This window comes from Salminus brasiliensis, chromosome 8 (assembly GCF_030463535.1).
Source record: "Salminus brasiliensis chromosome 8, fSalBra1.hap2, whole genome shotgun sequence".
Classification (NCBI taxonomy): domain Eukaryota; kingdom Metazoa; phylum Chordata; class Actinopteri; order Characiformes; family Bryconidae; genus Salminus; species Salminus brasiliensis.
This window is the reverse complement of record NC_132885.1, coordinates 27,016,030-27,026,909: the sequence shown is the minus strand read 5'-3', so window position 1 is coordinate 27,026,909 and position 10,880 is coordinate 27,016,030. Positions and strand designations below refer to the sequence as shown.

At 42.5% G+C, this 10,880-nt stretch overlaps 2 protein-coding genes across 2 annotated transcripts; one reads left to right on the top strand and one right to left on the bottom strand.

Annotated features, from left to right (window-relative positions):
* Window positions 1–664: 664 nt before the first annotated feature.
* Window positions 665–3,221, bottom strand: hspe1 (heat shock 10 protein 1). Its single transcript, XM_072686338.1, has 4 exons — window positions 3,093–3,221; window positions 1,310–1,471; window positions 1,125–1,214; window positions 665–867 (listed from the first exon to the last, which is right to left on the bottom strand). Exons 1-4 carry the CDS (start codon window positions 3,204–3,206, stop codon window positions 817–819), a joined length of 417 nt encoding a protein of 138 aa, XP_072542439.1. The 5' UTR covers window positions 3,207–3,221; the 3' UTR covers window positions 665–816.
* Window positions 3,222–3,680: 459 nt separating this feature from the next.
* Window positions 3,681–10,034, top strand: hspd1 (heat shock 60 protein 1). The gene is made up of 11 exons (XM_072686334.1): window positions 3,681–3,771; window positions 5,701–5,876; window positions 6,035–6,370; window positions 6,506–6,601; window positions 6,707–6,800; window positions 6,895–7,063; window positions 7,319–7,418; window positions 7,516–7,761; window positions 7,990–8,164; window positions 8,295–8,473; window positions 8,753–10,034. Exons 2-11 carry the CDS (start codon window positions 5,703–5,705, stop codon window positions 8,906–8,908), a joined length of 1,725 nt encoding a protein of 574 aa, XP_072542435.1. The 5' UTR covers window positions 3,681–3,771; window positions 5,701–5,702; the 3' UTR covers window positions 8,909–10,034.
* The last annotated feature ends 846 nt before the right edge of the window (window positions 10,035–10,880 follow it).

The window sequence follows — 10,880 nt, the reverse complement described above, 5'->3', positions numbered from 1 at the left end:
ACTGGCTTAAGTGACATGGGTTTTTTTTTTATGAGGGTGGGCGAAAAACATTTTTTAAATATTGTCAAGCACAATATTGTAAACCAGTTGGGACAAAAACACACCAGCTTTTATGTGAAAATTAAAAAAAAAAAAAGAAATAGTATTTGATTATTCTGACATCCAGTCAGATGCTTGTTGCTACACAGTTGGCCTGTCTTTATTATACTTGTTGTAATTTGTCATTTTGATGTAATACATAACATAATACATTGCATCATTATCTTTTATATTACACAGACATATTATTCAGCTCCTACAATGCAGCTAACATGCAGGTTATGCAGTTAAGAGCTCCAGGTGTGCTTTATTCACCTAGAGGGAGAAAACTGAAGTATGAAGTAAGTCAATCTAAAAAAACAACAGCACTGCATGAATGATCACAAAGTCTGGCGGACTGATGAAAGTGAGGACGCATAACAGTTAACTGCTGCAATATGGTGCCCTCAGCTAGTCAGGTTTTAGATACAAGATGAAGGTCAATCTTGAAAGACCAATGCCGACTACTCCAATGTAAGCTTCTCAGAGCATGGCTCTTGACTAATGTGGAAAACTGGATGAGGGTGAGACAGATGACAGCACACAAAAGCAAATTTATACCAAAAAAAGAGAATCAGAAAGAACATCAGCATCCCCCAAGTTCACTTTATTAATGTAACAAAACTTCATTATAATTATTTACAATTGAATGACATAGAAAAAGAAAAACGAGGAACAACCATTTTCTCCACTCATTTGGGATGACAAGGCTGGGCAAAGAATGAGCGCTAACACACATTAGTCCACATACTTTCCTAGAATATCTGCATCCCGGAAAAGGAAATAGTCCTAGGAATAAGAATGATAAAAAAAAAAATAAAAAAAACACGTTAGACAGCAATTTTAACACACTCTTATCTTGTTTTAATACAGTCAAGCCATAATTGATTCTTTTTTGTAATGACACACACAAATTGGATTTTTTGCAGACAAATGTTTCTATAATATATATATATATATATATATATATATATATATAAAATCAAACTTTTGAATGTTAGTGTATGTGTGCACTCTGCATGTGGCTATAGATCAGACTAAAGTACCTTATCATCAAGAATGACTTTAGTGCCTCCATATTCTGGTAGTAGAACCTTCTCTCCAACTTTAACACTGAGGGGCGTTACTTCTCCACTCTGAAACAGGGCAATATAATGTTTCATTTATTTAAAATATAATACTACAATAAATAAATATCATAATAATAATAATAATAAACTACATAGGTCACCTTATTGACAGCTCCTGGTCCCACAGCCACCACAGTGGCCTGCAGCACTTTGCCTTGTGACTTTTCTGGAAGCATGATACCTCCTTTAGTCACAGACTCTGCAGCTAACCGCTCCACCAACACGCGGTCGAACATGGGGAGAAATTTCCGGAAAGCTTTGGCCTGCAGAGGGGACAAAGATAAAGACACAGGTGAGAAAAAGGAGCAGTTGCACAATGGCAATGGTATGAAGCGAAGTTCAACTTCACGCCAGCACCACCAGGGGGGGTGTAGTACACTATAACATGAAAGAAACTGTCCATTAAAGCCTTTTATTAACATTCTGCTCTTGACTCATCAGTAAATAAGCACACATTTACATCTAGAAATGACACGTATTTGTGCATTAAGCAGTCCCCAGGAATTCCCAGTCCTGCTCTGTCTTTTGGCTGTAGTACTAGCTTTTGTTCAACATGTTAATTAAAGGCGACCACTCTAATCAGATTAAACGCCTGAGCAAGAAAGAAACTCTTGTATTGGTTCTCCTCACAGCAGGAAATGCTGAGGCTACCCAGACAAAACTGAGAAGAGGTTCTAGAAAGTCTCATAAGGATCTGACTTAAACTGCCCCAGGCAATGATTTGCCAACGCCAGGTGCATGTCTACAAGCAGATCTGCCCATGTCCTTGGGTGAAGGTCATGTGTGAGGGAGGACTGTGGACCGAGGACACTGGTTTCTGGAATGTGATGGAAGAGGGAGTGAATTTGGAGGTCCTGTAAATGTTTGCCACCCCAGTGAAGGACAAAGGAGGCCATCACCAAGATAAGCACTTAGATCTGACCCACACAGGTCATCTTATAAAAAAGTGGGCAGTTAAAGTACAGCTGAGCAGGGATGGAGGAGGAGAAAGAGAGGAGAACCTCTCCTTATTAATCAAACCCAAAAATGTATTAATTTATTACTAACAAAGACACAAACTGTGGAGAAGCAACGACGTGAACCTCAACACAGTTGAGTAAGGTGAAGATCTAAGAAACTGTCTGCTTAGAAGCTAGCTTTCTATTCAAATTCCCACATCCCACCTTAAATAAGGTGTTTAAGGTGGAATGAAAAGTCTGAATAAGCAGGAGGAGAGTAAGAAGCTGGAGGATTTCAGCCTCGTGTTTAGAGACCTCCCACACCTCCTCCATTCAAAAGGACCCGGGCGTCTCCTCAGACCAGCCAATGGTCAGCAGGACAGCACACAGTGTGTGTGATTTCAGATATTATTCAGTGTCTTAACCTGAACCTATGATTTATCAATAAAACGCTGATGGACAGTGTGACAACGAGTGAGATCACATGTCCCAGACAGTTTGTGAGCCAACAGTAGCAGGACAGTCCGATGAGGAAGACCAGTAACAGTGGCCTGCTACCCAGTTAACCACAACCCACACTGTAAACTGGGATATCCAAGACATTCAGCAGGTTATATCTAGCTAGCTATCTAAAAGCTTGGTGGTGGTGGTGGGCCTGAATTAACGTTAGCGATTTAGCTAGTTATCAAAAAACCTCGCCAGAGCGTTTACAGATAAATAATCTTAAATAAATAAGCAGAAATGTGACACATGTGAAGCTGCAGAGCACCACCGTTACAGCAGCCTAATCGTGACCTTGCAGCATTCAACATCACGGAGCTGTGCGCTGGTTAGCTAGCTAAACTGACAAGGAACATTAGCTAGCGTGAGCCACTCCGCCATTAAAACGATCAACGTTAGCTAGCTACGACTATACATACCACAACTATAATGTTGAGACTCTTACCATGTCTGTAGCTGATGTGTAAGAGCTGAAGCAGCGGCGGAGAGGAGCGAGTCGGCCACACTGAGCACACAGAGGAGAAACACGTGAAGAAATATCTAGAAGCCCAACGCGCATGCGCGGTTCACTCAGTCCTGCTAAACTGCTTTCTACCTTTCCAGAACAATTTCACTGCAGAAAAAGACAACCAGCCTCTATAAATTTATGATTATTAACTATTAATTCTTAAAAACATTACAAAAATGCAACTTATAAAGCAAAAAAGCCTTTCTTTGGCGAATCGTGATTTCGCAACACCAACCCTTGACCTCGCTTTTTTTCTCCAATAGCGATCGAGAAATTTCTGGAAGTCGACGCCCCGGAGCGAGCATAAAGTCAATTCCCACGAAGAAAGTGCAATATACGCCTCTGTTTTGTGCATTTTTGGGGGGTTGGAAAAAACAGCAAGTCGTATGATTATTGTGCACTTGTGGTTTTATGTGTTAATATACAGCAGAAATGAATACAATAGATGAAAATGAATGGGGGCTCAGGTTGCGGGGCGGGCCGGTGCGTTACCCGGATGAAGAAGCCCACGTGTGTGCTGCAGTGGGTTTTAGTTGAGCTGTGAGTCTCACTCTAACAGTCCGGCTCCTTCAGCGCTTTGCACGCTTCTCTCCCAGCGACTCCAGGCTCATATTAAGTAAGTTGGCATGTGTTTGTTTATTTTATTTTTTTTTTGCACCCCACACTTGCGTGACAAGCTTATTATTATTAATATTATTATAATAATGATAATGATCACTGCACGCGACTCGGACTGTGTTACCGTTACAGGTAAAACGTCGTCGAGTTGAGCTGTGTAGTGCTGGTCTCAGCTCTGAATAGCATATAAGAGGCACACGGGTGAAGACCGAATAGTGGATTACCAAATGAGTGAATTGGAGGGGTGGCTAGCTAATTAGCTAGCACTGTCTCTGTTGTAGCTAACGTACTGTGGGAGTTAGCTAGCTAGCTAGTTACAGCTAGCTAGCGTTACGGGATCTTCTGCTGCATGGCCGGGTCGCGCGTGTCTTTTATCTAACGCCGGAGATCTTAATGCTAACGCTAGCTAGTAATTCAGTCCTGAGGCGACAAAATCTTAAATGTCTTTATCTAAGTGTTCGTAAGAAAGTCCGCTCGTTTCTGGAATCTTCACTGAGCGCTGAAGCGCCTCCTCTCTGCCGGTCTGCCAGACAACCTGTCAATGTCAGAGTCCGCAGAAATCAGCTCAGCCGGACCCGATGTTCACTCCAGCCGTGCTGAAGCAGCTACTGTGCGATATTTATCGGATTTGATTCATTTTTAAAATATAAGGGGTGTGTGTGTGTGGGGGGGGGGGGGACGGACAACGTGGGTTCGAGCTGCGCTTTTACTCTGAGGCGTTGCCATGATGACGGCGGGAGAGTTTGACCTTGTGACGCGTGACCTGAGCACACGTGGGCCCAGAGGAGGGACACCTTGTAGTTTTTCGACCCAGATCTGCTATTTCTTAAAGTCCCTAAATGAATTAATTCTAAGTATATTTAATAAAAATGTTAGCTAATTAAAAAGGAACTCAAATTTGATCTCAGCAGTGGTGATGGGAGCGAGGGGTGACTTACACAACATAGATGTAGCACTAGCCAAATATGCAAGGGATGTTGGGTCATGTTACTATCCAACATTTCCAGTGAATCTACACTACACATGTCTCCTGAGGTTTTCATGTGTAATGATGTTATTGGCATAATGCTGATTTATGCAAAAATACATTATCATCCAAGACTATTTCCATATTCATATTTCATTGCCCAACACCCAGCTGTAATTGCCATTTGAGGTAGCAGTTAGGGTCATTAAACACACTCTTACTTCAGTTTCTAGTTAAAATCGCCTCTGCCTATTTTAACTTTTTTATCACTCTGAAGGACTTTATTGATTCTGAATGATTAAATGATTTTAAAGTGATTAACTATTTTTTTAACAAGTGTTTTTATATTATTATTTTTTTATTTTTCATTTCCTGTCTTGCCTTACGTTTTTCAGTTGGCACAATGCCACCTTTCTTTCCAAATTCATCCAATCAGGCTAGATTTGTGAGAGGATTGGATCGGATTTATTCTTTCATCCCAATAGCTGGTATTGGATTAGTGCAGTCTTTACTTGCGCTCTTTTCTGCTTGTAGCTGGTTAGTCTGTGAATGCAAAGATGTCTCCCTTTTAGACTGTATAAATGTGGCCATTTATAGACATTTAAATTGTTGCCCCACTGTTGTACTTTCTGAAACTTTGAACTTGACCGAATGATGTTCCTTTGTCTGGGGGAGTAAGACTCTGAACAGCATGGTTCCAATGTGGTGTAGTTCACTTGCACACCTGTAGGGGCAGTGGAACAGTAATACACCAGTTATGCCAGTAGGGGCACAGTTGTCCTCACGTGACTAATGTAGTAATGAGTTCAATAGAGTGATGAAACTCACATGGACTATGACAAGTGTTCCTGTCTGATGAAACCCTACAGCCATCCCAGTAAAACTTCTTCACTGTCAGCAGCTCAGTTTCAAAATGCCAAAAATGGAAAAGGCTCATGACTTTCTGTTCACTTTTTTCAGAGATGCTGCGCTTACCCAGTGTGATGAGGCAGATGAGGCCAGTGTGCAGGGCTCTAGCCCCACACCTCACTCGCTCCTATGCCAAGGATGTCAAGTTCGGAGCAGATGCCCGGGCCCTCATGCTCCAGGGTGTGGACCTGCTGGCAGACGCAGTGGCTGTTACCATGGGACCAAAGGTTAGTCCTCTGCTTGGGCCTGAACAACTTTCTGGCTTACGATGTATTGAGTATCTGTATACACAATAGTGGTTTGGTCTTAAGGATTCTAGTTTGCCATGTGCTAGCACTTGATCAGGCAAAAGCTTACTATGGGCTTTAATCTGTCTGTCCCTCAGGGTCGCACAGTCATCATTGAGCAGAGCTGGGGTAGCCCCAAGGTCACCAAAGATGGAGTGACGGTGGCCAAAAGTATTGACCTAAAGGACAAGTACAAGAACATCGGGGCCAAGCTGGTGCAGGACGTGGCCAACAACACCAACGAGGAGGCTGGCGATGGCACCACCACTGCCACTGTGTTGGCACGTGCCATTGCCAAAGAGGGCTTTGACACGATCAGCAAAGGTGCCAACCCTGTGGAGATCCGTCGTGGAGTCATGCTTGCTGTAGAAACTATCATCAATGAGCTTAAGAAGCTGTCTAAGCCAGTCACCACACCTGAGGAAATTGCCCAGGTAAAAAATAATCAATAATTTTGAATGAATATTTTGGTGTAAAGAACCATTGCTTAGCGCATGTTGTTCAAGCCTATATGGTGTAGCTATGTGTGTATCATTTGGCTTCAACGTCTATTTCCTCCACTGATGTAGGTGGCCACTATTTCTGCCAATGGAGACACAGAGGTTGGCACAATCATCTCTGACGCCATGAAGAAAGTAGGGCGTAAAGGAGTTATCACTGTAAAGGTCTGTTTCCATGCTTGCTTAATTAAGCCGTAACAGAAATTGTCCCATATTTTCTTTTCTTCATAAACCTGCTGCTTTTTGATGGCTAAATTCTGTATCATACAGGATGGCAAAACTCTGCATGATGAGCTGGAGATCATTGAAGGCTTGAAGTTTGACCGTGGCTACATCTCCCCCTACTTTATTAACACCACCAAAGGTTGGTATATGTGGCCTATCCTTAAATTAAACAAATTTGGTGTAATATTTCCATAACTTCCACTCATCCCACACCTGTCCTCTACTCTTAATAGGTCAGAAATGTGAGTTCCAGGATGCCTATCTGCTCCTGAGTGAGAAGAAGATATCCAGTGTCCAGAGCATCGTGCCAGCTTTGGAGATTGCCAACCAGCACCGCAAGCCCCTGGTCATTGTCGCTGAGGATGTGGACGGAGAGGCCCTTAGTACTCTGGTCCTCAACAGGTTCGTCTCTCCTTTGTTTCACCACATACATTTTAATGAATGTCTTAAATATATGTCTGCCTGGTCAAAGAACAGTTTAAGCTCAATTATTGCCAAGTGCAGACTACTTTACATAGTAACCAGTAAGTAGACCTATGCCATTTCTATTCCTGTTCATAAAAGTGCAGTGTTTTGGAGTGCAACGTTGTTGCTGGTGGATGTGGAAGGGGAGGGGGAGGTGAGGTCAGTGCTGTAACCTGTATTTAACTCCCACAGGTTAAAGGTTGGACTCCAGGTTGTTGCAGTGAAGGCACCAGGCTTTGGAGACAACAGGAAGAACCAGCTGCAGGATATGGCTATTGCCACTGGAGGCGCTGTATGTATTCCAGTCAACTTGTCCCTGATTTGTTATGCTTTTAGGGTTTGTGTTGTGCTGTTTAACTAAAGAAGCTCTTTCAACTCCATGTATGCAGGTGTTTGGCGATGAGGCTGTGGGCCTTGCTCTGGAGGACATCCAGGCTCATGACTTTGGCCGTGTGGGTGAAGTGGTGGTGACCAAGGACGACACCATGCTGCTGAAGGGCCGCGGCGACCCAGCCGCCATCGAGAAGCGCGCATCCGAGATAGCTGAGCAGCTGGAGAGCACCACCAGCGACTATGAGAAGGAGAAGCTGAACGAACGTCTGGCCAAGCTCTCTGATGGCGTGGCTGTGCTGAAGGTAACAGAACAGGCTGGGAGTGGCCACATGAGGATCAAATTATCTAGAACCTGAGCCTTGTACTACCAGTTTGAACACAACGGATTAAATGTGGTTTAATCTTAACTTGGTTAATTTCTCAGACAATTAAAAATAGGAGGGGGGGGGGTAGGGATGGTACTGTACTTGTTGTGTGCGTCACTCTATAACACGTTAAATGCAACGACTGTAACTGCTCTGTTTTTTTAGGTTGGAGGAACGAGTGATGTGGAGGTGAATGAGAAGAAAGACAGAGTGACCGATGCTCTGAACGCCACCCGGGCTGCTGTTGAAGAGGGCATTGTTCCTGGAGGTGGCTGTGCCCTCTTGCGCTGCATTCCAGCTCTGGACGCCATCAAACCCGCCAACGATGACCAGAAAATTGGTGAGGACATCTTTCATCTGAATAGAGCCCTGAACCTGTATATAACATTTGCACTGTTGACATAGTATAGTCTAAAAAAAAATAATGGGGTCTACTTCAGCATTTTAATCTTGATTTGTTTCCTTTTCAGGTATTGACATCATTCGCAGAGCCCTACGCATCCCAGCCATGACTATTGCTAAGAACGCAGGAGTGGAGGGCTCTCTGGTAGTGGAGAAGATCCTGCAGAGCAACCCTGACATCGGCTACGATGCCCTTCACGGGGAATACGTCAACATGGTAGAGAGGGGCATCATCGACCCTACCAAGGTATGGCTTAATACCGTAAACTTCTTTTCAGAGTCTAAAACGGTGGTCATCACCCTTCTGCCATTTTACAGAGTTTAACCTAAACCATAATCTTTAGTAAGTTTTTAGAATATTGTAATCCTTAATTAGTTGCATTACATGCTACATTAAATAAATTCTGCATGAAGGTTGGGGACCACTGGTCTATAAGCTACAGCAAGCAGACCAAGGCCTCTGCTGTGAAATGGAAGACTTGTTAAGACTTGCAAATGTTTAACGTCTCTCTGGCTCCCCCTGCAGGTTGTGAGGACCGCACTTCTGGATGCCGCCGGTGTTGCCTCCCTGCTGTCGACTGCTGAGGCCGTGGTTACGGAGTTGCCGAAGGAAGAGAAGGAAATGCCAGGAGGCATGGGTGGAATGGGTGGCATGGGAGGCATGGGTGGTATGGGATTCTAAACACCACTACCAGAAGTGCTCTATAGACTTAAAGGTAGGAGGCTGAGGGCAGGAGACATGATGGCTCCTTCCCTAGCAGACTCCTGACCTGCTGGCTGGCTGACTGACTGCCAATGAGTGTAACATGCAGCGAAGAAATGGAAGACCACCCCCCCCTCCTCCTTTGTCCTCCTTTGTGGGGGAAAAAAAAAATCTTGCAGTCTTGGATCTCCCTCTCCATTCTGGACTGAAGACCTCACCCTGTCGCTCTAAAGACATAAACATAACCTGACCAGGCTGTGACTCGCTGATCTGTCCATGCTCAGCATACTTTAGTTTACTCAGTGGTAAATTGGAAAACTTGTAAAAATTGGCCTTTTTTCTCCTCAGTCTGCCATATTCATGCACTGAATGAGTAGTGTTGATGCTCGTGGGCTTGCTGCAGTTCATGGCATCAGTTGGGCTTAAGGAGCAACACACTAGGGTTGAAATCTGCCTTTAAAACACGGAGGTGAAGAACTTTGAGGTAGATGTCAGCTAATTCCTTTCTTATTTTTGTCTGTTATGTGTTTCTTTTTTTTGTATACTTTTGTCTCGTTTAGGCCTCCGCTGTTCTGGAGGAATGCTCAATCCTTGAATCCTCAGTTGAGGCGATTAAACCAGCTCACTGAAGAATAAATTTGCTTGAGTTTTTCTGATGTCATTCAAATGCTAAAAACTCAGTTACACTCGCACAAAAACAGGTGATTTATTATAAACTGAAATGCAGCCTGAGTGAGAGAAGCTTGTGCAGGAATGTCAGCATTTGCATAGGTTATTCATTCATCATTATCTGATTGGAGTAAGGTTCCTTTAAGGTCTTTTCAGCGAAGAGTGGAAATGTGTTAATGGAAAAGGATGAGGAAGGGGTGACTTTCAAATAAGCAGCACATGGGCATGCCATAATACCATCAGTGAAAGTTCATCCTATGCCTACCTACATGCAACAACAAAAAAAAAAAAGTAAAGAGCACCCCCCCCCTCCCCCCTCTAACAAAGTTAGTTACTTTCCAGGTGTGCAACATATGAACATACATTTTTGTACAGTAGCCATTTATCATTGTGATTTTTTTTTTTATTTAATAAAATTAATTGTTCTGCAAGACAACTGTGTGAGTCTAATACGCTGTATGTCTTCGCTGAGTGATTCCTGAAGAGGCGGTCTGTTCCTGAGTTGGAAATCAGAGGACTGTGCTCTTACTCAGAGAAACTTTTGGACCTTGACATCAGTGAATCTAATACACCACTGAGGAAATAGGTTGTGCATTACTCTAAAAGCTAGATTTTAGGGTACCTTGTTAGTTTTGTTACCATTAGATATTTGGCACTTTACCAACTCTTTAAAATTAAGTGTATAATGGTCAAATAAAATCATGCAATATCTAATCATATATATGTCAGGCTAAAGGAGGCCCAACCCACTATTAGTGTTCCTAATAAAAAGCTTGGTGAGAATCATGCAGATAACTGTAGAAGTTTTGCAAACAGACAGAATGAGCCCAAATCTATTTCACCATGGATTTTATAGTTCAAGCGATGATCAAGCGATAGTGCTTTAAGCATAAATATTAGAAAATAATGCTGAAGAATTAATACTATTTGAAATCACTGTTAAGTAATAGACAAAGTATTTTGTTTAATGCCAGTTTTAAAAGGTTATTGTTCAAAACAACCAAGTTTGGCTTTGCTGATGTACAGTTGATTAGTCACCGCAGTAAAAAACCTTATTTTTATATACAATCAAATACATGTAAACTGTTCACATCTTTTCATTTTAATATATTTTAAGTCTATATTTCCCCTATAAGAGTTTGGTAAGTATTCATCTGATTCTTTTAAAGCATGAGTTTGATATATAATAATAATAAAATAAAAAAAAAAGCTATTAATGACATCATGCAGGGTTACTGTATTTAACTCCACCTCCAGAGGATGTCTAATATTATCTCTCACA